Source organism: Rhinolophus ferrumequinum, chromosome 17, assembly GCF_004115265.2.
Source record: "Rhinolophus ferrumequinum isolate MPI-CBG mRhiFer1 chromosome 17, mRhiFer1_v1.p, whole genome shotgun sequence".
NCBI classification, from domain to species: Eukaryota; Metazoa; Chordata; class Mammalia; order Chiroptera; family Rhinolophidae; genus Rhinolophus; species Rhinolophus ferrumequinum.
Genome location: NC_046300.1, coordinates 18,269,064 through 18,295,666, shown reverse-complemented (window position 1 = coordinate 18,295,666; position 26,603 = coordinate 18,269,064). Strand labels below are relative to the sequence as shown.

The 26,603-nt window shown below is 45.7% G+C and overlaps 1 protein-coding gene across 2 annotated transcripts in view; it reads left to right on the top strand.

Annotated features, from left to right (window-relative positions):
- Positions 1 to 654: 654 nt before the first annotated feature.
- CMTM7 (CKLF like MARVEL transmembrane domain containing 7) overlaps positions 655 to 26,603 on the top strand; it is a 49,564-nt gene continuing 23,615 nt past the window's right edge. The window contains exon 1 of one of the 2 annotated variants that reach the window (XM_033133090.1): positions 655 to 896. In XM_033133090.1, the coding sequence (XP_032988981.1) occupies positions 738 to 896 (159 nt within the window). In that variant the 5' untranslated portion in view covers positions 655 to 737. The remainder of the gene's footprint in view (positions 897 to 26,603) is intronic. The other variant, XM_033133091.1, reaches the window with a different exon arrangement.

The following is a 26,603-nucleotide window of genomic DNA, read 5'->3' as shown; positions in this document are numbered from 1 at the left end:
GGGAGTTTATGTCCACCAAAAAAATCTTACCAGAATACTCATCACAGTTTTACTGGGTACAACAAGATGAGTTGCAAATGCAATATGTTGGGTGAAAGAAGCCAGACACAAATTAGATTATTCTGTACTATTTCAAGTATGTCAAGTCCAAGGACAAGCAAAACTCAGCTATAGTGAAAAAAGCAGAATATCACGGTTACCTGAGGCTTGGGGGGCAAAAGTGTGCGGTGAGGGAAGGTAGGCTGAGAAGAAACACAAGGGAACTTTTGGGGGCATTGGCACGTTCTATTTGTTGATCTGGGTGGTGGTTACACAGGTGTAGATACAGAAAAGTTAACGGAGCTGAACACGGAAGGTTTGGACATTTTAGTGTATGTAAGTTATAGTTCAATAAAGACGCTCTTTGCACACATCCGCGCCCACACATCATCCCAGGAGGCTCAGACCCAGCAGCCCGCGGCGTCCGTTTTCCGCCTCCCTCCGGTCCAACTTCCGCGCATCTCCGAGGGCGCTACCTTTCGAGAAAGCGTGGGGCCAGCCCCTCCCAGGGTCTGTCCAGCCACAGCTGGACGGGCGCCTCCCGCGCTGGCAGAGGACGCGTGCGCCCCGCCCTCCCCGCCGCGGGCCGCCCGCACACCCGGGGCCGGCCCCGCCCCCGCCCCGCCCCGCCCCCGCCCCGCCTTATCTGGCCCCTCGGCCGCGGCCGCGGGAGGCGGCCGGCGGGCAGGGGCCGCGCGATGTCGCATGGATCCGGGCTCGTCCGCACCACGTGCAGCAGCGGCAGCGCGTTCGGACCCGGGGCCGGCGCGGGGCAGCGGGGCGCGAGCCCCTCCGAGGGGCTGCTGGACCCCGTCTACCCCCGCACCCACGGGGCCCTGCTGAAAGTGGCGCAGATGGTAAGAGAGGCCCGGGAAGCGGGGCCGGGTCAGACGGAGTGGCCCAGGGTAAAGGGGTCCCGGGAGGGGACGCGCAGGCGGCTGGAGCCGGACGGAACCCGCCGGAGCATCGAGCCACTGGCGGGCGGGGAACGGCGCCGCCGAAGTCAAGTTGGAGGAAGGCTTCCTCCGGGAAAGTTGAGTGTGCAGCCCCCGCCCTGGAGCTCAGTCCCACCCCCCGGCCGTTGCTCCCGTAGACCCCTCTCCAGGGTCCCAAGTTCTACCAGCCACCCCTCTGCGGGGCCTCAGCCACCTCCTGATAGAAACCGCGGGCAGAACTTCATTTTCGTCTTCCTTCCTCTTCTCTGGGCCGCGCCGCTTCGAACCCAAGCCGGGGGCGGAAGAGTCGCCCTGGCGGCGGCGCTGAAGCAGCGAAACCCGACCTCCTCACCCGCCGCGGCCTCCTCTTTTCTCCGAATCCAGCGCGCAGCGCTTCCCTGCTTTGGGCGCACTTTCGCCCCAGGGAGGGTGTCCGAAGGTCTCACGTTCCAGGGTGGGAAAAGAATTGGGACCCTAGGGCAGCCGTCCTGGTCCCCTGCCCTTTCAAGTTCCAGGGGAGGGCCCAGGGCTTAGGGGACCGTTGGAAGGCAGATGATCAATGGGGAAGGCCAGTTTTGAGGAGCCCGTCCTTACTAGGGGGAGGTAGGGTCGCCTGAATGGGAGTCACCTGTGGAGCCAGACAGGATGAAGGTCTGGGCTCTGAGTGTGACTTACGCAGGGCAGGGGTCTCCCCGCAGGGCAGGTCTCCCAAACAGTTCTCCCAAACAGTTCTCACGTTCCCCACTCTTCTCCCTTCCATTTCATTTTCTTTTTTAAAAAATTTTAGTCTTAAACACCTTTCCCATTAGTTCAATGTGCTTTGAAAGTAAGTTGGACTCATGGTGTGTAATGTTTGCAGCAAGAATGTTGGGCGGAGGGGGTATCGTTTTGCAGAGTGATGTGGAGAAGGAATGAGGGCATAGGAGCAAGGTCAGAGCCCCCCGACTAGGGCCTGCTAAGGTGGACCAGCCGCAAGGGGCTGGACACTGGGTGAGAGCTGCCCATGCGTTCTTAGCACTGTTATTCTGGTGCGTGTAGAGGGGGCTCTCATTTCCTGCTTGGGTCAGATCTGAAGGGCTGGAGACTGAGTTCCCTTTTCTCTAAGAAGGGTGTCCAGATGGACCAAAAATTCGGAAGTAGAGGCATGTTAGCTGCTACTAACGACAACCACAACAAAATGTACTGAGCAGTGTTGGTTTTGAGCAAGGCATTTTTTTTGGTTCAGGCTGAGATCTGATCAAACACAAGGGACCAGCTTACCTCCCATCCTTAAAAGATGGCCGGGGTGACACAGGCCCTACCTGAGCATTGGCAGACATACTTGTACCTGAGTCAAATGATGAGTTCGGTGAACAGAGATCAGGATCAGAGGCCTCCATCTTGGTCCATGAGTTTGACGGACAAAGGTATTGGGGATGAGAAGGCTCTCCGTGTTGGTCTATGAGTTTGGTGGACAAAGACTCGAGAAGAGAAGCTTTTTATTTTAAGCTCCTCAATTAACTTCTCACCTGTGGTCCTTGTAACAGGTTGCAGATGACATTGATGGGGCCTATTGTTCCAAAGAAGAGAACAAAGACTCAAGAGAGTTGCTTCTCTGTGCGCCCCTGCAAAACTATGCCCAGGGTATTCTTACACCTTCTTCCTTCTCTGGGGAACCCTCTGTGGCAGCAGGCTGGTTTGAGCAGATCCCTTGGGAGTGAAGTTGCCCTTGCAGGGTGGTCATGTTGCAACAGAGAGACTATTTAGGCCTCTACTTTGGCCTCTTGTCTAGCTCCTCCCCATTCTCCTCCTCCTTTTTCTGGGGCACCTGCTTAGGCGTTTGATGTTTACTTGTCTTCTCTCCTAGAAAATGCATAGCCATGTTTCAACATTGGGGGAGGGCAGAAGCAGCTAAAAGGATGCCTCCTTTGGGCGCCTATGGGTCTCTCATTTTGACCACTGATACTCACCCGCATCCTGAACAGGCTGCCCCTTCTGCCCTAGACTTCCTGTAAAGTGTTTTCATCATGGTCCGATCGTGAACCTCTCAACATGTTTAACCTTAAGAAATCATTGAAAAGGCTATTCCTTTGGAGAACAGCTTCCTTTCTTTGCTTTGGGCCTTTCTTGGGTCCACCACTGTCGGAAAGTGAGGTGAGAAAATAGGAAGACGGTGAGTTTCTAAGTGAATGTTGGTACTTGACATGTCATTTCAGTGAGTCTTTATAATCCTGTGGCTGTGATGGTTTAGTTTCTTTGGCCTTCCTCTTTAAACTAGAGATACAGTCACACTTGTTGGCTCAAAGGGACTGGAGATTTTTGTTGTTGTTAATAGCTATCTTTTTTGAGCCCTACTATTGTTCTTGATAATGTGCTAGGAATTCCATACTATATACCATGGATGTGTCATTAAGTATTTTTAAGAATCCAGTGAAGTAACGTGTTTGACAAATGAGGAAACCAGTGGAAAGGTTGAGCTACTGAAGTCACACAGCTGTCAGCAGCAGAAGTGGGGCCCACCCAAGCCTGACTGGCTCATATCCCCAGAAGACTGCAGAGCTATTGCTTGTTAATAGAGGTAGGGAAATCAAGGCCACAGTGAAATACCACTTCTCACCCAATAGGATGGCAGCAATTAAAAACACGTAGCAACAAGCAGCAAGGATGTGGAGGATAGGAAGAAATCAGAATCCCCCTGTACTGCTGGCGGGAGTGGAAAACGGTACAGCCACTTTGGCAAACAGTCTGGTAGTTCCTCAAACTGTGAAACATAAAATTGCCACATGGCCCAAAAAGTCCACTCATAGGTATATACTCACGAGAAATGAAAACATATGTCCACACAAAAACTCGTACGTGAAGGTTCACAGGAGCATTATTCATCATAGCGAAAAAGTAGAAACAACGCATTTACTGATGAATGGATAAATAAAATGTGGGATATCCACACAATAGAATATTATTCAGCAGAAAAAGGAATGAAGTCCTGATACAGGCTACAGCATGGACGAACCTTGAAAACAGTATGCTAAGTGAAAGAAGCCAGACACAAAAGGCCACGTAGTATATGATTCCACATATGTGAAGTGTCCAGAATAGGCACAGTTCTAGAGACAGACAGTGGCTGAGCGGATGCTTAGGGCTGGGGGGTTGTGGGGTGATGGGAGCTGGCCGCTAATGGGGGTGGCGTTTCTTTTTGAGGTGATGAAAATATTCTAAAATTGTGGTGATGGCTTTACAACTCTGTGAGGATACTAAAGACCATTTAACTGTACACTTGAAATGTCTGAGTTCTATTTCAATAAAGCTATTAAAAAGAAATAGATCTAGGGAAGAGCAGGGGGTATTCCGCGTGAAGCCACTGGATGTGGGAGGGCCACCGCTGCACATCAGGACACTCCCTTAGCGCCCATCCATGTCCACTACTAGGAAAAGGAACGTCCACCTGGAACCTCCCAGCGTCTGCGCTGAAGAGCCAGGTCTCTTGGCATCACCTGGGTACCTGAGGGGCCTGAGCTGGAAGGGATGCTCTTGCTTGCGGCCTCCCCAGCACTCCTCATCAATCGGTTCATTTCATTTAGGTGTGGCACATTCGTTTCCATTTCTGCAGAAACAGATGACTGTTACAAAGCCCTTGCTCTCAAGAAGTCGGTGGTTCTGCTGAGGAGACAGATAAATACCAAAACTGCCTGGTCAGGGAGATAAAAGCTCTGCTGATTTCCCACATTAGAGAGGAAGGATGGAGGAAGACAAAGGTGACATTTGAGTTGAAACTTGAGAGATGAGTATGAGTTTGTCTGGTTGGGAGTGCCCCACTTACCTTTCCAACGCCCCTATTCAGTATGGTTAAGATGGAGAGAAGTGATATGTTGGGGAGGGGGGCAGGTAAAAACGAAGAAGATACAGCAAGACCGGAGCCAATGTTTGTGCAATTCTTAACCTTCCTACCCTAACACTTAGAGAGAAGCTTCATCTCATTCATTGAGCATCTGCTATCTTCTTAACTCTGTGTGAAGCAGGTGGAATATAGCAGTAAATAAGATAGACCCTTTCTGCCTGTGCAGAAAAGCAGACTGACATTTGCAGAACCATAATATGGAAGGAGAAGCAGAATGTAGTTTCACAGGCAGCAAAGATGGAAACCGAAATGTCTTCCAGAAGGTTCATTTATTTATTCAGCAGGTATTTGAGCACCCACTGCATGCTAGGGTACTGAGGAACGAAGAGCAAACAAGACAGATCAGTCCCTGTCCTCTTTATACTCTACTAGGGAAAATAAACATTAATCAAATGATTATAAATATTCAATTGTAAACTGTGATAAAGGTTATGAAAGAGAGGTATGCAGTATCTCTGTGTATAGAACATTAACTAGGAGGTCTGACCTGTCTGGGAGGTAAGGAAGGGCTTTTCTGAGGAAGGGGTATTTGAAGGATGAGGGAACAGCATTACCAGAAGAAGGAAAAGCACACACAATGGCTCTGAGTCTGGAGGAAGGAGTATTGCTATGGTTGGAGTGGAGGGAACAAAGGTGGGAGTGGCATGGGTGAGACTGGAGAAATATGCAGGGACTAGACCCCCCAGACCTGCCAGGTCTTGGTGAGGGCATGACCCTTATTCTAAGAGTATCTGGGAAGTATCATGCCAGTATCAACCCACCACTGAAATTGTGGTTCTCAGCCTGCACTGCCCCTTCCGGGTCATTTTGGAACTTTGTGGAAACTCTCGGTTGTCACAGGGATTAGAATCCTATTAGGTATACATTTTATTCATTTCAGGATAGTAATGAGGGCATTGCACCTACTTAATATCCTAAAGAGATGTTTTGTCTGAAATAAGACTGAAGGAGCCTAGCCAGGCTGGATGGATGTATGAGTCTCGCAAGAGTACACTAAGTTTTCTGGCATGAGAGAGAATCCTAAAGACCCTCCAGGCCAGGGCAATTATGGGCTACATGTTGGAAATGAAAAGCCCAGTTCCCAAGTGGAATTAGACTGTGGGCGAACTCAGCCTCTGGTCTAGCTGTGAATAGACTGATGAGTAGAGTAGGACCCAGCATAATCCGGAATGGTCCACTCCTCTATGTTCTGTTTTAGATCTGTGTATCAGGGGGTCACCAGTTTGGTTCCCAAATGCCCCCCTGCCAGCCATGTCCTATTTCCTGGAAGCTGGAGAGGTAAGGGCAGCAAAGAACCTCCCTGCTAAGATGGTTTGACACCAACCCAGTCCTGAACAAGAAACTACTTTCCATCAGGGGTCAAACAGAACTGAAAACACTGAACAAGTTAGGAATTTCATTCGTGATAACTAAAGTAATACCTGTTCATTGTAGAAACGTTGGGACACTAAGAAATTAGACTCTCCTACTCCCTCTCCCCAGAGATTAACATTTAAAGTAAAATTTTATACTATTTCAGAATAGACATACGTAATTTGGATGTTGGGGTTTGTTTGTTTTTTGCAAAATTAGGATACTATATATATTTTCTAAAATGCCTTTTTTGCTTAGTATATGATGAATGTTTTCTCATGTCACTTAATGTTCATCTGCAATTTGGCTTTTAACCGAGTTGTAGCCATTCATGGATGTACCGTGGCCTGTGTGACCACCCCCTTCCACCTTATTGTGGCTCAGGGCGCTTCCAGTTCTGCCCATGTACAAACAAGGCCGTGATGCGCTTCCTTGCACAGAAGTTCTAATGTACAAATCCGTAAGTACTTGCTCTGAGTTAATGGCAATGACCTTTTACAGAGACAGAAATGAAATGCGTCTTGCCCTCCTGAGCAGGGTGGCGTTAGACAATCATCTAGACTTTTTAACCTCTAGAATTAATGGGTGTCCCTTTGTCATCCAGAAATTTCAAGGAGCGAAATGTGATAGTAATCGTATTTTAAGTTGTAATAATATTTTTGGTGTCTGATGATTTGGAAAAGGAACGGCATTGATGGGCTAGAAAATTCCATAATGCTTTTTTTATTATGAGTTTCAAGTATCACATAATGCTTTTAAATGCACTTGTATTTAACTCATGGCTACAGCATATGCATACTTGGAAGAATAATAGTACCACACAGGTGCAAGACCTTATTTATTCAGGCTGCAGAGCATGTGGATTACTTAACCACTGGCAAGAATTCCCTTCCAGGGCACCCCAAATAACCGCCTGCCCCCACTTCCAGAGGAGATGGTACTGAGGAAAGCACCAGCTGATGGGCCCACCAGGCTGGGCATGGCGGGGCAGCGTGGCTGTGTGCAGCGTCTGGTGTGAGTCTGGGGAGTGTCCCACAGGGTTTCCTGCATTACAGGGGCCCTCGGCCCTCCAGGGCCATCCTAGGTCTCCCTTGGGGGGACTCCCTGTGTGGGTTAGTTTAGATTCCTGTGGGGAGGGGGAAAGGCCGTCTCTCTGCTCCCTTCCTCCCAGCCCCTCCTCCCTGGCTCTCAGCACTGGTGCTTCCTGCTCAGCGCCACTGGACATCCATCTGTTTCCTTCCCCTGCCATCTGCCTCGCTGGGCTGGCCCAGGCGTGCTGCCCGTGGCAGCCTCCTCCGACCTGCCGCCTGCCACATGCTTGCTTTCTTTGTCACCAGTCTGGTTCAGTGGTTCCCTTGCCCGCTGCTCACTCCCTGACATTCCTCACTGGGGTCCTTAGCAACTCCTGGCACTAGTGGCCTGGCTCAGAGCCCAGTGCTGGCTGCTGGTTGCTCAGTGGATTCGGGTCTTTCTGAAGGAAGAGGAGGATGGGACGGAATCCCATCCCTTGCTCCCTGGCGGAAACCAGTAACAGAGATGCTTCTGCGGAGACAGCGTTTCACCTGGTTTGTGTTTAAACAGCAGTGGCAGTGACATGGCTCTTCCTTTTCCTGGAGCAGCCACCCTCTTTTTTTTTTTTTTTTTTTTAACTTTAGGTAGATAGAAGGACAGATTGATAGAGAAAGAGAGCAAAGTCGTCTGTGGAGTGGTTTATACATATTACCCACAGAAAAGATTGCTGTGAACCCTGAGAGAAAAGCAGTATCATCCTCATTTTTAAAGATGGATAAAATGGAGTGCCTTCACAAGGGACTGGGGAGGCGGTGGGGGGAAGAGCAATGAAGTAAATGCTTGTAGGTACTGAGTAAATTGGAACCTTCTGGAAAGCAGAATTACTAAATATAGTATGACCTCAATATACTTTTACTCACTTCTTCCTCTTAGATTTTCTTTATTCCCCTAAGAAGGCAGCAGTAATGCTAATATTGTTTATAAAGAAGTCTTTTTTTTTTTTTTTTAACTTGTCCTCGCAAATGATAAAAGTGATACTTAACTAATAATAATAGCATCTACGACTCATTGAGTTAGGTGACAGCCACGGGGCTAAGTGTTTGTCATGTGTCACCTCATTTCCTCCTCATGATGGGTAGGTCCCATCATTACCTGCATTTTACTGAGGCACAGAGAGGTTACATAACCTGCCCAAAGCCACAAACTCAAAAATAGTGAAGCTGAGTTTTGAATCAGGCAGTTTGAGTCCAGATTTTGAGCTAATAAAAGGATAGTTTGGGTCATTTATTTTTCATTATCAATACGCCATGAGTATTTTCCCCATGTCACTAGACCTTATTTGAAAATGACGTTGTGATAACTGCATACAAGTCCATCATTTAGTTGTACCGTAATTTATCCATTTGGCTCCTCCTTGATGGACCGGTTGTAGCAAATCTAAAAGAAGGTGCTATGAGAAGTGACAGCAAGTAATAGTGACAATTTCACCCAAAGATGAAATCAGCCAGAGTGGGGAAAACCCTCACTGGGGTATTGAACAGACAGAGTGTGCATAGTATTTTGGAAAACATTTTCATGCGTTAACCCACAGGGCTGCTGGGAGGCTTAAGAAGAAACCTTTGGTATTAGCTTTGTTTTTAAGTCATAAGTTCCTCTAGAGAGGAGAACTAAGATTTAAGTGTCTGATCTACTATGTCAGGTGATTTTACATGCGGTTTTCCTTCGTTTAATCCTTCCAGTGACTGTGTATTATTTGTTTTCCCCTTTTGGTTGAATAGAAGCTGAGCGATTTTGTAACTTGCCCACGTTTCAAAATATTCATTAAATTCTGAAGCCAGCCTTTGAACCTCAGTGTGGCAAGGCCTAGCCTTTTCCCGCCATGGTGTGCCATCTCTCTCCACATACGGCAAGCAGGTTCCAGGCTAGCCCACTGTGGCAGACACACCCGAGAGTGACTTCCGCTGAAGGGTGAGTCACAACCTTGTGGAATTCCATCCTCTTGAATGCGGGCAGGACCTGCGACTTGCTTCTAACTAACAAGATATGGCGAAGGTGGTGGGATTCATGCCCATGATATGGTAGTTATATGCCGAGGTGAAGGGATGTCGCAGATGTCATTGCTTTCCCAAGTGAATTGATTCTGAGTTAATCAAAAGGAGATGATCTCCAGGTGGGCATGACTTAATCAGCTGAAAGTCATTAAAAGAGGTACTGAGTCCTTCCCAAAGGCAGAGAAATTCCTGCTGGCCCGAAGAAGTAAACTGCCTTGTTGGCAGAGGGCCTGGCAGAGGGCTTTGTGGCAAGCATCAATGGGTGGTATCTAGCGGCTGAGAGCAGCCCTTGGCTGACGGCCGGTAAGATAATGGAGACCGCTGTCCTCTTTGATTTCCACTAACTGATTTCCACCAACAACCACGTGAGCTTGGGGGAGGACCCAAAGTCCCAGATGAAACCCCAGCCTGGCCAACATCGTGACTGCAGCTCTGTGCGACCCTGAGCAGAAGACTCCTGCCCCGGCTCCTGACCAGTAGAAACCGTGAGATGATAAATGTCTCTTGTTTTAAGGAACGTAGTGTGTGCAGCAGTAGATATCTCATGTCCCCTCAGAAGCCCCTGTGTCCTGCATCAGATCTGGCAAGGAAAGATGGGGCAACAGCAGTGCACGGGACAGAAGGCATAATGGCCGTTTTTATAATCATAATATAGTTTTTATATGGGCTGTGGTCATATGCCCATATGCCGTTGAACTCCTGTGGAGTGTGTTTGTTGAGTTGTTGCTCTGGGCATTGTGCCGAATGCTTTCTATGCAAGAACTCACTCATCACTGTGGCGTCCCAAGGAGGTGTCAGCATTCCCATTTCACAGATGAGGAAACTGGTGTGGTGTCTTTTCTGCAGCCACGAGGCGTATAAGAACTGCCTCCATCTCACGGCTGTCCCTGTTTCCTCCATGGTCCCTTTCCAGAGCCCTCCTAAGAAACCAAATCCAGATTTGAACAATAACTATGGTTGGGCAGTTGTTAAAATTGTACTTACTTTCTTTGGATAGATAACATTCACATAATTAAGATTTTGAAAGTACAAAAAATCCTCCAATTTCCCCTGTCCCTCCTGGAGGCTGCTAGTAATACCAGTCACTTGTAAATCCTTCGGGAGTGTGTGTGTGTCTGTGTGTGTGTGTGTGTGTGTGTGTGTGTTCGTTCTCCCATCACAGATGGGAACTGACTTATACTCATTGTTCTGTACTTTTGTTACTTAACTTTCCATCTTGGAGATAATTCCACATCCATCAGAATGTTTTCATTCTCATTCTCTTTAACAGCTGCATTGTGTTCCAGACAGTGGGTTTCCTACAGTCCATTTATTTAACCAATCCCCTATTGACAGGCATTTTGGTTATTTTTCATCTTTTGTTATCTTGCAGTGCTGTATTGGATACTCTTATACATATCACAGTTTTGTGTGACACAAGAATAACAGAGGAGAGAAATTCCTAAAAGAAATCCTGGGCCAAATGTTGCCTGCCCTTGCACATATTTTCATTTGTCCTGTAACTCTGATTTTCAAACATCGCCTGTGACCATCTCCCAGACAGTTTCAGGGGTCTTCCACATCCATTGTCATTGAGAAAGGCTTTACTTAGTGTTCATACAGTAATCAGAATCCCACTGCTCCAGTATCCCAATAATTTTAAGATATTAAGAGCCTGGAAAGTCTAGGAAACAAGAAGACCTGTGTGACCAGCATGGTTCTTAGAGTTTCCCAACATCCATCACAGGGAGTGTTGAAGTCAGCTTACCTGGAAGCAGAGCTAGAGATAGGGGTTCTTGCGCACCTGATTTCCTGAGTGAGCGAAGAAGGCAAGGGCGGGAGAAAGAGCTAGACACAGATGGGTTTCAGAAGTCCAGCCTCAGCCTGATCTTGCAGGGAGCTCTAGAAAGTGAGATTCTCATGTTTTGATGCAATGGAGCTGGGCGTTTGTACCCTTTATTGGCTACAGACTCTGAGCCTGACAGCTGCAGCTGTCCAAGGGAAACCATGAGGAGGCTGTAGGGGGGAGGAGTTAGCAGCAGGTGTCCCCTGCCATCGCTGGGGAGTGGGTGTGCTGGCCTGGTTAAGGGAACCCAGATGAGCGGGGCACCAGTGGAGTGGCGGCTTGTCTTCCTCAGGGGCCACTGGAATCGCTTCTTGTCTATCGGATCTCTGCTGAGGCTCTAAGCTGATGCACTCTGGGGACATACTAATCTGACTGCTGCCTCCGTCTGCCTGCAGAACTGGTTTATCAGTGTTCTGCTGTCCTGCAGATGGACAGTACCAGGCAGTGGCCTGACAGACCGCACAGGACTTTTGATGTTACTTTTTGTTGTCCGCTTCAACAGTGGTGGTATTTTTGCAACTCCTTTTTGAACCAAGAAAAGAGGGGAAAACATATTAATGTTTACTGAATGAAAAATAAAAGCAATAGGGAGCAAAATTAGTTCTGTAAACTTTATGGGAAAATTACAAGCAATGTCATGGTAGTATAAATAATTTGACTGTATCTCTTTTAACTCCTTGGAAGGACCTAAGACCATAACCATGGAAAAAGTTTCCTAGAGTACAGGCGTTTGATTTCAGAGATGGGACCTCATTGACGCATACTGTTGTGTCACTTGGAAAAGATAAAAGAGGCAACACTGACCCTTGTATTGATAATGTGACATTGGTTTTACAAGGGTACCTCGAGTGTTACCATTACTGAGCAGTGTGTCCTGTTTCCTGGCTGCCACTGTGGGCAGAGGAAAAACTCTGCAGCGTAACATGCATCCCCTGGGCCTGATGGGTATCTCCTTGCTGACAGTAAGTCTCCTGTGATGGTTTGTGGTGACATTAATCCCCTATTTATAGATGTAATTGTTACTTCAACATATAGTTGTGGTTTAGGGATGCAAAATTGCTTTTCAAATGTAGTGGGTCAAATGGTGTGCCCTCCCCCCAAATATATATCCACAGTTAGGGTTTCTGGGCGGGAATTCCTGCCTGTTCTTGGGAATTTTTTTCACTTTCCCATTCCCAAATCCCAAAAGTTGGTCGCGAAATCGGGAAAACTGGCTCCTTGAACCCAGTAATACCCACAATGGGAAATAAATGCACTACTCACAATGTATCTCTTAGACATTTTTTCTATTACTAGGATTTCCGGGTGGGAATTCCCACCTGTTCTCGAATTTTTTTCGCTTTTCCGTTCCCAAATCCCGAGAAAAGTTGGTCGGGATATCCAGAAAATCGGCTCCTTGAACCCAGGTGGTTGGTAGTATCGGCCGGCACTTGGTGGAAACGATTCATCGTGGAGAACAGAAAACAGTTTGTATCTCGGGATTCAGGAACGGGAAAGCGAAAAAAATTCCTGAGAACACGGGCGGGAAACCCTGTCCACAGTCTAATCTCAGTAACCTATGTATGTTACCTTATTTGGAACAAGGGTCTTTCTAGATGTAATTAAGGTAAGGATTTTGAAGTAATGGTCTGGATTATCTGAGTGGGCCCTAAATCCAATGACAAGTGTGTTTGTGACACACAGATGAGGAGAAGGCCATGGTGATATGCAAATGTTGCAGAGATCACAGGGGTGCGGCCGGGAGCCAGAAGCTGGAAGAAGCGAGGACTGGATTCTCAGTCTCTAGAGAGAGCGCAGGCTTGTCAACACCTTGATGTTAGCCCAGGGATACTGATTTCAGGCTTCTGGCCTCCTAACTGTGAAAGAATAAATCTCTGTTGTTCTGAGCCGCCAAGTTTGTGGCAGTTTGTTACAGCAGCGAGAGGAAACTGATACAACCAATTAAGGACTTTCCCCTTGTGGTCAGACGCTAAAATCTTCAGCATAGTAGACGATAGGCAGTTAGTGTTTTCTCCATTTAGAAGTGCTTTGCTCATTTCCAGGAATGAAATTTCAGAGGTGATGGCTGCCCTCTGCCACTGTGGTTGACAGTTGCATCTCAGTCTTTATTTTAGTACATCTGTTTTCTTAATAGCTATTCGAAGAAAGAGGCAATCCTTGCATTTCTGCTGAAAAACACAGCGGAAATATAAAGACGGCAACCATGAAGAGAACATCAGAGGGTCATTCTCAGGCAGCAGGTTGGAAGCAAAAGATGAAAACTACATTGCAAAGAAGCCCTGCTTCTGGCCTTCTACAGGCACTGAACGAAATGTCCCCAATTCCTCCAAAACCATTACACTGCCAAAACTTACAGCTTTCCAGTAGAATCTTTAAAGATAAGGTACTGCAGCTTAAAAAATATGTATTAAGGTGGTCAAGTTAGCCCTGCTTGATCTACTGCTTGTGAAATATAGTTGCTATTTTCTTAAATGGTAGTAGAACAAGTAGAACTGCTTGATTTAAGTCTCTAAATAGTGTATATACCCTTTTGCAACTTTTTGTTTATAAATCATTCCAGATTTACAGAAACGTTGCAGGAACAGTACCAAGAACTCCCCATATACTATTCCTCTAGGTTCTCCAGTTGTTAACATTTTGCTACACTGGTTGAATCCTTTTCCATTTATATGCATATTGTTTTCTCTGACCCATTTGAGAGTAAGTTGCAGATGTAATGCCCTTTTGTCCAGCAGTAATCAGTGTGCATTTCCTAAGCAGGATCTTCTCTTACATGTGTGTAGTATGGTTACCTACAACACAAAATTGATGACACCAGTGCCATTATGTAATCTACCAGCCCTATTCAGATTTCACCAGTTGATGCACTAACGTCCTTTCTCTGGTTTGGGATCCCGTTATGGTCAGTGGTCATGTCTCTTTGATGTCTTGCACTCTGGAACAGCTTGTCAGTCTTGTCTTCCCTGACCTTGGCATTTGTGAAGAGTCGAGGACAGAACTGACCCTTCGCTGGATGTTACAGTTGGCTTGGAGGACCCCTCTGATTCTCAGCATATTGTAGCTACAACGGAGGCAAAAGGAAAAGACAACATGTTTGGATTATGACACGCCTTATTTCGATTTTAATGCTTTTGTTTTCACAAAAGTCCCTTTTGCTACCTTCCTATCTGAAGTTAATAGTTCAAATTGAGCTTAACTGAATGTCCTGTTTAAAAAAAACAAAACAAAACAAAAAAAACTTAGCTCAAATGTTACATCCTTGGGACGATGGCTAAGAGTTACTGAGGCCTCATCACCGACCAAGTCCTGTTCTAGGAACTTGACACGACTTACCTCATTTAATCCTCACAGCAGCCCTCTGACTCAGGTACTGTTATTTTTCACATTTTTTGCCAAGCATCTGAATTTGTGGTAATTATGCAGTCAGATATTGCCACACAGGGGTAGAGATATTTCGCTGTTAACCAAAAACTCATGCTCCCTCTTTCACAGCATGGGCTTGTTTCTAGTTGACCGCTGAACAGACAGACATTTCCTGCAGCCTTTGTGTTTAACTGTGGCCATGCAGCTAGTTCTCATCAATGGAATGAGAGTGGAAGTGGTATTTGCCACTTCCTGTCCACGGCTTTTAAGAGGCAGGATTCTCTACTCTTTCTGTCAGTTGTGTGCGGAGAATCTTAAGACCTTATTTTTTCATATTTAAAGGTAAGGAAACAGAAACAAGCCCCTGCTTCCCTGCTGGGTTGTTCCCTGTCCTGCCTCTGAAGGGCCTTCCCCAGCCCCCGATTTAAAGTAGTTCCCCTAACTCCACCCTAACAGCACCACCCCCGCCCCCATCACTCTATCCTATTGCCCAGTTCTTGTTTCTTCACAGCACTTCTGTAGCCAAAATCACCTTGTTCACTGTTACACATTTATGGTGAGTCTTTACCACCAGGACCTGGACTGCAGTGGGGCCAGCAGCGACCTTTCTGTCTGGGTCACCATGAGGCGCCTACTTCCTAAGGTGGTGCCTGGAAAATAGAAAGCACTCATAATTTTTTTTGAATGAATGAATGGATGGATGGATGCTAGCATATTTTCTTTGCCAAGGCCTCTGGTAATAGCACTCTTTTCAAAAAGGTCAGTCTGGATGAAGCGCTTGAGTGACTGGGTATTTCCTGAGAAAACACAGTAATGCTGTGTAAGGAGGTGCCTGTTGAGAGGTGAGGTGTAGGCCCAGCGGTGGGAAGGGGCCCCTGCCAAGCCCAAAATGTGTGCTGGGGCCTGAGACCATCACTTCAGGACGGCACGCCAGGAAGCACGGAGTCTCCGGGCAGAGCAAGGAGAGGCTGAGAGGAGATGCAGGTGGGCATCCCAGCAGGGAGAGGGATGAGGTGCCCAACCCAGAGTTTCTGATAAAGGTACAGCCTGAGAACACCTCTTTTTTGTGTGGTTGAGCTGACAGGTTTCCACTGACTCACACCGTCAAAACACCTGGTTCCTGTGCCGAGGCAAACAGAGACAAGCCAAGGGATGAGGGAAGTGTCTGTCCATTTGTCAAGTGGTCAGGACAGGGTTCCTAATTTAAAGCAACACCAGAAAACACTGAATAGTGCCATTACTGTGGTGGATTAAAGGCTAAAGGAATTGAGTGCCAGACATGGCCAGCTCACTTTCAGATTTCTATTTCTGGCTCGGGAACTAACCCTTTGGTGTGCTCCTACTCATGGCTGTTTACCTGGCCACGGCTATTTCAAGTCACTTTGTCAGGTATTTATTTAGTGCCTACTCTGTCCCAGCCCTGTGTCAGCTGCTGGGGGGTACAGCAGTGAACAAGACAGATCTGGCCCCTCCCCTCTGGGCTGGAAATCTGGACACTAAACAGGTGTGTTTTATCACCTCTAAGGCACCATTGTTTTAGGCACTGCTAAGAAGGGAAGGAAAGAAGAGGGAGGAAGGAAGGAAATGTTTTTAGTTATGTGATGACACAAATCTCTCTTATTTAAAATTTTTAGTTTATGATTATTGAAAGAAATCTTTCAGACTTAATTAAATGGAGATTTTCTATATTCTTGTGCATACCTATAAAGGAAAATTGGTGAAGGGAAATAAGTTAAGGCATTCTTAAAATTTATGTGCAGTCAAAGCCCGCCTCTTCTAAATTCTTTTCTTGAAAATGTATTTTAACCCACACACTGTCATCCTCTGTGCCATCAAGAATGTGAGCAATATAGTCATCCTTAGAAGAATCCATAAAAGAACTGAAAACCATTAGGGGCTGGGCTCGTTGGCTGACTTTGGACTCCTGCTTTGGGGAATGATGCTCAACATGCCTGATTGGCCATCTCACTATCTCAGTCCCACAAAACCTCTGGTTCTCAGGGCTTCAAAGAGTGTTCCACTCTTGCTCCGGGATTTTCTTCCATGCTGCTGACAGCCATTCTGCCAGTTTTCATGTCAGCAGATTGAATGTTGGCACACGGTACCAGAATTGCTGTGTGGTTGGGCGGGCAGCAATTGTAGATGACACCTCTGCCTTGAGGGAAGTACAGATGTGCAAGAGTGAGCATCTTTGAATCAGTGAAGTGTGGTTGGTGCGAGGGTGCTGAGCACCATGAAGGAGGACAGAGAACGTGCTGGGAGCACAGAGAACAGGTCCTCCCTAGGCTGTGGGTAAGGAACCTCCAGGCTGATACCTGAGGATGGAAAGGGGCAAAGCAGGAGGAAAAGGTGGGAATAGTGTTCTGAAAAGGGAACAACCTATGCAAAGGCCCAGAGCTGAGAGAGAAGGTAGAGAGTTTGAAAATGTCTTGGTGAGTTCACAAAATGGGCTTTTTGGTACTGGTGGAGTGTGGGAGAGCTGTTAGCCACAGAAGTCCGTCAGTAGTGGTTCTATTAGGCTTTGACAACTTCATCATTGTCAGGTGTCTTACGGGGAGCTGCTGGAGGAATGAATGATGCAGTGAGCATGTGAATTTGCCTGTTCCATGTAGGCCTTCCACGAAAGGCATTTTATAGGTCCAGCGTTTTATTTTTGAGATTTCGTGTTATTACACAAATATGATTAGAGCAACATTGACATAATTGGATCCAAAAAAGTATTTAAAAAAAAAAAAAATTCACCCATGGCCCGCAATTGCACAAATGCCACAGATGTTCCAGTTGGGTCCTTGTGTAATTGTATAGATACAAGTTTTCAGGGCTGTATTCCTAGTGGTTAAAAGTCATGGGTTGTGCTTCCCTCTTATTTTCTTTATCATAAAATTTAGTATTTAATAACATGGCTTTGTTGCTATAAAATCTTTATAATTGTGAGATCGTCTAAGTGGATATTCTTTAATAATCGTTCACTTTTGAACATGTAGGTCGTCTTTGAGCTTTTAGCTATTATAACTGATATTACATTGAATGTTTGTAGGGGTTGGCAAACTATAGCCTGCCACCCAAATTCGGCCTGCCAGCTGTTTTGTTAAATAAAATTTTATTGGTACGCAGCCAAGCCCACTCATTTAGGTACTGCATATGACTGCTTTCACAGTATGCAACAGAGTTCAGTCGTTTCCATAGCGATTATATGACCTTCAAACCCTAAAATACTTACTCTGGTTCTTTACCAAAAAATTTTGTTAATCTTTTTTTTTGTAGTGTGTAGGAGAGCTTTCTTAAGGTTATTTTCCTTAAGACAAATTCTGAGAGATTATTCACTCATAGGCTATGGATGTTATTTTATTGCTTTCAAAATAATTTCTAATTTATAGCATGAATATGGTCCATAAGGGTAGTGACATGTCATGAGAACAAATGTACCAATTAATTGACCATTATAAGATTATAATAATTAGATTATAATAATTATAAAGCCACTCGGAGATTTCTAATTTACATTTCCCTTATAACCCCTCTAGTAGCGCCCAGTTCTTTTCGTTCAGGGCATTTCTCACAGTTCTTAATCGTATTAGTGTAAAGCTACCTGCTGTAACAAATAAACCCTCACATATCAGTGTTGTAACACAATAGCCTTTCCCCTTCCTTGTTCCCTGGTTAGGTGCCACTTCTCAGCCACAGCTCTATAATTTGGAAGGAAGAGCACAGATTTTGATATCACTTAGCTATCTCTGCTGTGTAATTACTATTTTTAAAACTTAAATTAATTAAAAAACAGGTAATATATAAGATATATATTCTATTACAATATTAGATAATAGAGTCAACATATAATAGATGTCATATATAGTAGTATATAGTCACGTGGTCAATTCAAAATTCACAAAGTCTAAAAGGATAAACTTTCCCCACACCTCTGTTTGGCTGACGCCCTTCCCTGGTGGCAACATTGTTCCCGTGGTCTACATATACTCACTGTTCTATACCTTGCATTTTAAAGCTTTTATTATAGGAAATTTGCAACATAAGCATACTGTGAATATTATAAGGACCCCACACCTACTTATCACCCAGCTATAACAATTATCAACACATGGCCAGTCTTGTTTCATCTATTTCTTTCATCCATCTCATGGATTTTTTTGAAGCAAATCCTAGACTCCTTTTTCAGTATGCATTCTTTTTAATAATGACCATTATTGTTTGTTTTATATTATTATTATATTACATTAATTACATTACTATTGTCACAGTTTAAAAAACTAATAATTTCTTAACATCATCAAATATGCTGTCCAGGTTTCCCCAGGGGTGTGTGTGTGTATGTGTGTGTGTGTGTGTATGTCTTTAAACAGTTGGTTTGTTCAAATCAAGATTCAAACATTGTATGAAAAACCATACATTGTATTTCATTCATAGATTTCTGAAGTCTCTTTTAATCTTAGGGTTCCTCCCCCTCCTTCCTTTTCCTTATAGTTTATTTCTTTAATAAATTTGGGCATTCATTCCTAGAGCTCCTTCCCACTGAGTAGAGGTGTCTGAGTGAATGCCTGTGGTGTCATTAACAAGTTGTCTTGTAACCTATATTTCCTACAGATTGGAAATTAGATCTAGAGGTTCATCGGGTTCAGATTTGTTTGTTTGTTGCAGGACCACTGCCTGGGTGGTGGTGTGTATTTCCATCAGGAGGTCCGTGCTGTCTGGTTATCTCTGTTTTCATGCTGTGAGGATTGCTCCATGGGCTCAGGTGTTGTCAGCCTGGTCCCTCCATTGTAAAGTGGGCACCTTGCTTTTTCTGATGATTTTTACATTGTTATTTTCATTTAACAGTATATATTCGAAGTCATAGCATGGGGTTCTCTACTTCATAATTATTTATTTGTTCTTTCCTGACTTACTGTCTGCCCCTTAACTGTCATGGGGGCTGGGAACCTGTTCCAGACTCTATTTCTAGGGAACTCCCCACACCCCCTTCATAATGACCAACCTAAGCTTTCTTGGTTCAATTTTCATTCTTAACTTTATGTTGACTTTGAAAGTTTGCACCTTCTTCGTTGCTCTTCATAATGATACTTCAACACTGCCCTCAGAGTTCCTAGGTGGTGCAAATCTCTCCTCTTTCCTTCATCTTTGACATTTCTTGCTAAAGCTCGTTTTGTTGCCTTCTTACCGTAAGAAGAGATAAAATACAAATTACTAAAACAATAAATATTCAAATTGCACAGACCATCTGCCTCTGAATAGATGTCCTCTTTAAGTCAATACCGTTCTTCATTCCTTGGGGCCAAGGGGAAAGGTAAAGAAAAACAAAGGCCAAGCACTGCCGGGAGGACCCTCTCCACTCGGAGGAAAAGGAGGGCTGATGAAGTGGTGGCTTCTGTTTAGTTTCTAATTCGCATGCAGAAAGAGACTCCTTCCAGAAAACCCAGTTCAGGAGGAGGAAATGGTAACCCAAGAATGTTATGATATGGGGCCTGCAGATTATTTACCATAATAAAAAAAGTTAAGAATGAAAATGCACCCGATGAGGGTTTTGTTTTGCATTTAGTACATGTAGAGCACGTAATTTGTGCCAGATGCTGTGCTCAGTGCTTTTTAGATATTATCTCAGATGAGATACCCCTCTAAGTGGAATACTACTTGTCATCTCCACTTTCCAGAAAACTGAAGCTTTGGGAGGTTATGTAACTTTTACAGGTCACAGAGCTAGTAAGAGGCAATGGGATTCCCACTGCTTGAGTAAGATCTAGGATAAGTCACCTAACCTCTGTGTGCCTTGGTTTCCTCATATGTAAAATGGGGAAGATGCTATTACCTGGTCCCAAGGGTTGCTGTGCAGATCCTATATGATATATTTGAGCTCTGAATAAATGGTAGTTATTACTTTATTACCTCCTTTCAATATCCTAGTGAGATCTTGCATCTTTAATCCTTTCCTCAGAAATCAACTGGACCTGTTCTTAGTATTCATTATAGTTGTGTTTCCTATAAGGCCTTCATCCTCTTTTCCCCTTTACATGTCCCCACCTTATTTCTATGAGCCTGCAGTGATCCTTTTGATAGGAACATTAGATTGGCACAGGTCATTGTCTGAATGAGGAGAGAATCCACCCTCGTTCAGGGTATTGCAGACATTTTTTTTTTATTATTTAACTATCAAATGTAGAGCGTGCAATACGTGCCAGGCTCATATTTTTGACCTAGAAGAGAGGGGAAGGGGAAAAAACTTCAAGTTGGCTCTTGCCTCTGCTACCCATCAGCTGAGTAACCCTGGGTGAATCATGCCTGTTTTCTTGGTCTCAAATTCCTGTGACGTAGAAGGGAAATTTTCAACATCACTATTGTTCTAGTCATTATATATACATGAATGTGGATATGAATTGCTTGGCAAGTTCAAAACAGCCTGGGCACTGGTATGGATGAACTGTGAGTATTGGGGGCTGTGCTATTCGACATCAGGGGCTTTCCTGGAAGGTTTTTCTGTTGTTATCAAGAAATTCCAGGGCAGAAAAGTCAGAGCTTGGAAAAAAACCCTGTGGAAATGCCGCAGTGAGGTTTTTATATAGTGTAGTGAGGGGTGGGGCCTCTTAGTTTCATCTTCTCTCCATAACCTCTCCCTCCATGGTCTGACGGTATTATAAGACCATCTCTGTGCCGTCTTTTTTTTTTTTTTTTTTTTTTTTTTAGTTTTTTCGGGGAGCTTTTTGGTAACAGCTTTGTTGGGCTACAATTCACATACCATACAGTTCATCCATTTAAAGTACGCGATTCTGTGCCTTTTAGTATGTTTACAGAACATGTGCCACCATCACCACAGTCCATCTTACAACTTCTAGAACAGTCAAGTGCATTTTGACGAATGCGTAGAATCACGTACCTGTCACCACAGTGTGATATAGAACAGCCTCATCACCCCCAAAATTTCCCTGTGCTGTTACTTTGTAGTCAACCCCTCTCCCCACCTCACAACCCCTTTGCCTTTCCACATACATTTTAGAATCAGCTTGTCAATATCTACCCAAAAAGCCTACTGGAATTTGATTGGGATTGTGTTAAATCTGTATATCAATTTGGATGAAGGGGAACAGTGTGTATTTCCAGGACTTTATTGGGAAACAGTATGTTTTTCCCAGGACCCATCAGCTCCAAGTCAAGTTGTCCTTCAGTTTTAATGGTGGAGGGCGCAGCTCAGCTCCAAGTCCAGTCGCCGTTTTCCATCTAGTTGCAGAGGGCTCAGCCCACCATCCCCTGCAAGAGTCGAACCGGCAACCTTGTTGTTAAGAGCTCGCGCTCTAACCAGCTGAACCAGCCGTCCGGCCGCCCCTCGTTCAGGTCTTTGATTTCTTTCATCAGTATTTTATAGTTTTCAGCATACCACAAAGTTAGATTTAAACCTAATAAATATTTCCCCCTTTTTGGCTGCTCCTGTAAATAGTCCTGTTTCTAATGTTTCATTTCAGTTATTGATGGCTAATATATAGAAATACAGCTGATTTGTCTATATTGATCATGGAACCTGTGATATTGCTAAAGTCGTTTATTAGTTCTAGATTCTTTGGGGTTTTCCACATAGGTAATCATGTTGTCTGCAAATAAAAAAGGTTTTGTTTCTTCCTTTTCAACCTATGAGCCTTTTATTTCTTTGTCTTACTTTATTGCAGCTTCCAAAAGTGTGTTGAATAAGAGTGGTAAGAGAGGACGTCCTTCGTTCCCTGTCTTAAGGGGAAAGCTTTCAGTCTCACCACTAAATATGATGTTAGCTGTAGATATTTTTGTAGATGTCCTTTATTTAAGGATGTTCCTGCTATCCTAGTTTGCTGGAAGTTTTTATCAAGAATGGATATTGAATTTTGTGAAATGCTTTTTCTGCGTCAATCGATGCAGAAAACTAATATTTGGTTTTTCTTTGGTCTGTTCATATGGTGCATACATTAGTTTTCAAATGTTGAACCAGCCATGTGTTCCTGGAATAAATTTTAGCTACTTGTGGTGCATTTATATTTTTTAATATGTTGTTGAATTTGATACGCTAATATTTTGTCAAGGGTTTTGATAGCCTGAAGAGAGTTTCTCCATAAGCTTGCTACTGACCCAGCCCACTTTCAGTCCTTCCCTTCAAGACATCTACATACTAAGAATCTAGTGGATTATTCTGAATCCTCGCTTCTTTCTTCATCCTGTAGTGGCTGTTCTTTTTAGCTTTACCTGTTCCTCTGTTCTTCTGTCATGTTAGAAAAGCATGCAGTTATGAAACTCAATTCAGATACAGGATTTAGGAAGAAGCACTTGAGTCCAGTAGCTAGATTCAAGTGGATTTGCTTCACCTTACTGAGGTCCTGCCAAATGCCAGCCCCCCTGCGGCCTCAGGAGGACAGTGAATTTGTGTTGGATTCCTCTGAGTGGTGCTGTCCCCTGTTAGCAGGTTTGTGACAGGAGGTTTTGTTTAGGAACCTTTTGTTCGTGGCTCCTTCATGTAGGCAGCGGACCAGGGCAGAAGCAGGGCTGCTTCCTGGGGACTGAAAGGCCCTCTTTGTCTCAGCACCAGGCCTGTTGCAGCAGCCAGGAGGCCCTAGGGTGACTCTGCAGACCCAGTGAGGGCAAATGCAGGGAGTGCCCCGGTTCCAGCCTTACCAGGTCATTTCTCATAAGTGAAGGCCAAGGGGGTGAGGAACTTTCTGAAGGAAGGTCTTTGTTTTCACCTGGCACTCAGGTGACTCAGAAGTGAGAAAGCCAAGGAGAGTGCAGGCATCAGAGAAGGGCCTGCTCAAGCCTGCCTCCTGAAATGACCTCGCTGAACCTGGGGACACAGGTCACAACTCTGAACGGGAGGACAGGGTAGCTGGAGGAGGGAGGAAGAACGGGGCGAGGTGTCCACACCATAGGCCCCCTGTAGTCTCGCCTGTCTGAAGGGGTTGGTTCACCTCGGCAGACTTTCTGCTCCCTAGAAGCATGGGCAGCCAGAGGGCAAGTGGGGAAGGTCCTCTCTGGAAAGTTATTCTCCAGAGCTGGGTCCAAGAGCAGAAGAAGGGGACAGCTAAAGGCCTGCAAAAGGGTTGAAGCCGGATGCATTTTTCTTTAATCATGGTTTTGTATGTGGCAATGTTTGGACAGATGGAATTGCCAGCTCAGCAGTCTGAGGAATCCGAGGTAGCTACCTCCCTAGCAAGTATTGAGGGGAGTTTCCTGTTGGCCCCCCGCCATCCACATGGGCCCTGTGATGGGGGGCCTGCTCCCCACAGCACCACGCAGCCTTGACCCCTGAGGCCACCCTGGGGTACCCATGCTACCTGCTGCCCTCCTCTCACCTGTCTCCTGCCCATCCCTCTGGCTGGTGCTTCATTCTAGTTCTCAGAACCTTGCTAGGATGGACATGGCCTCCTCCTCCCTAACTAACCTCTGAGTCTCTTCTCCCCCATCTGCAGTCCACCTGGAGATGAATTTTCTGAATGCAATTCTGCCGAAGGCCCCTTTCTGCTCAGTAACCTTCACTGGCTCCCCATTGCCCACCAATAATGTCACTAGAGCCTGATGTCCCACTGTTCCGTGCCAGCTTTCTTCCCATCATGCCCCTTTACACATATGAGGGGTTTGCCTAAAATGGGCAGCTCACCAGTTCCCAAATATGCCCTGCATCTTTCCACCCTGATGCCTTCTTTTGCCGTGTCCCCTCTGCTGGAAGCCTCCAGTTTCCTTCCGTTCTGTATATGTTCAAATTCTGCCTCCTGAAGAGTCCACACAAGGGCCACATGTGCACCTCACAGTAGACATGCGTGACCTCCGCCCTCCCCCAAACGTCCTTCCTTACAAATCGTACCTCCCTGCCCGTACTTATCCCCTGTTTTCTTTCACGGTCCCCTTGTGTCTGGACCTGAAAGTCCTTACCCTTTGGGACCAGTCTGTGTCTGAGTAATCCTTGTGCTCATCTCCCGGTGACAGCTCTCTGCACTTACCAGAATCACTGTTTAAGTGCTACTTTGTGCTAAGAGCTTCTCAAACATTGCCCCATGTTACTCTTCCCGGCATACCTCTGAAAGTTTTAATACCTAACATTTGTGAGTGTTTACTAGAGTGTTTACTAAATGTTTTGCCCGAATCAGCTTATTGAATCCTCACATTAACTCTGTGTGCTAAGTTTTATTATAATCCCCATTTTAAAGATGAGAAAACTGAGGTCCAGGGGGGTTAACTGGCCCACTAATAATTATGTTTGTGAAATGACTATTTGACCTACGGAGGTTACTAGCCATGCCTTATTGCTCCCGTTCAGCCTGACTTAGTCTGATTGGAGGCCAGCTTTTGGCCAATTACCAGACGTCCTTCTCCACTCCTCAGTGGGTACCATATGACAATCATGCATCCTTAACCACTATGGTTTTTCCATCAGTGACATATGCTTACAATCCCTCAATGGTTTTTGTGAACGTTCTTTGTCGTTTGTTTGTTTTTTTGTGTTGTTTTTTTATCTCAGACTAATTTCTTCTTCCCCAGGCTGGCACTGATTGGCATTCTGCTGCCTGGGTGTTTAATCAAGGCACCCCACACCCACATTCCCAAATTCAACAGCCACTGACTTCTGGCAAGCGTGTAAGGCTGGATGCCAGGCCTCCTGCTGGGACGGGCCCCACAGCTTCTCCGTGTATTTACTTCCCCAGGATAGTGGCCAAAATACTGAGCAGGAGAACTATTTCTTCTGCATCAGTGTTTCCTTAGGATTGTCTTTGGCCAAATGGAAACTAAGGTAGCCTTGTATCGCTGGTGCTAAACACAGGAGTGGGTGGGACCATGGTTGGTACTCAATAAATAATCACTGAATGAATAGCTTTATTCTTCTTTCCACTTTCAAAACTAGGGTTGCCTAACAGGGAAACCCGGACTATTCTGAAAAAAAGGTGTATCGGTTAGCTTTCACTGTATGACAAATAGTCGTAAAAACGTGGTGGCATACAACAATAAGTGTTTGTTGTTCACATGACTGAGGTCAGCTGGGGTTGGCTCTGCTCATCATGAGCCAAGCTTGCTTCCGTGTCCGAGGGTTGACTTCTGTCATCTGATCTGGTCTGGGGTCAGCTGGGGTAGCAGGAGTGACTCAGCAGTGCCCACATGTCTTTCATCCTTCTGCGACCAGCGGGCTACCAGCTTGAGTGGAGCAAAGTGGTGGGAGGATGGTGTCGTCCCAAAGCACACATTAGGCGGTATGAGCGCCCCACTCAGAAGAGCGTACCTGTGCCACATTTACTTAAAGAAAATCAATATGTAGATATATTTGGTAGCAGGATGTTCTTTTCAAGTGACATCTTACCAGGAAGCATCAATATGTGATTCTTCCAAACTGAGCTGCTCAGGGGTGGCAGAGAAAACACCAAGGCCACAGTTCTTGTCCCGTCCTCCGTCTTAGATTGCATGGCTACTGGGAAGCCCAAACCAGGAGCACTCAGAATGCCTCTGACTGTCACTGGCATTTTTCATTGAACTGTGTAAAGCGAGTTGGGAGCCTCCAGGCTCAGCAGTGTTAGCCCCATCGGAGCCTCTCGTCTCCGGGTGACCGAGGATGAACATCCCTTCAGTGATTCAGGATGGAGGTGGGGGTTTCAGCCCTTCTCTAGTCGTCCCTACCACAGCAGTTTCATTATATAATACTCAGCAACAGTGTCCTCAGAGAGGACAGCTGCCTTTCAGCTGAGCCGGCCCCAAGAGCATCTCTGCTGAGGGAACATTTCTAAGCCAGAGTCCCAGGTGTGGGTCGCAGATGTTGTCTCTCACTGGGCTCATCGCTGTCCTCTGGACAGATCTCAGCTTCCCTGTGCAAAGAATCAAAATACGAAACCCAGAACAATTCATGTGCTACTTTCAAAACAGACCAAGCGGGACCTTTTTTCGTGTAAGTGCCTGCTCCAGCCTCTATGGCGTATCCAATTACCCCAGAATGCAGTGGTGTAAAACAACCACTTCTCATGCTCACAAATTCTGTGGGTCAGGAGTTTGGGCCGGCCGCAGGGAAGAGGGTTTGTCTTTGCTCTGCCGTGACTGGGCCTCCACGGGGTAGACTTGAAAGCTGGGGCTGAAATGGGCTGAAAACTCACTTGATTACATGTCGCAGTTGATGCTGGCTGTTGGCTGGGACCCGTAACTGGGACTGTTGGCCGGAC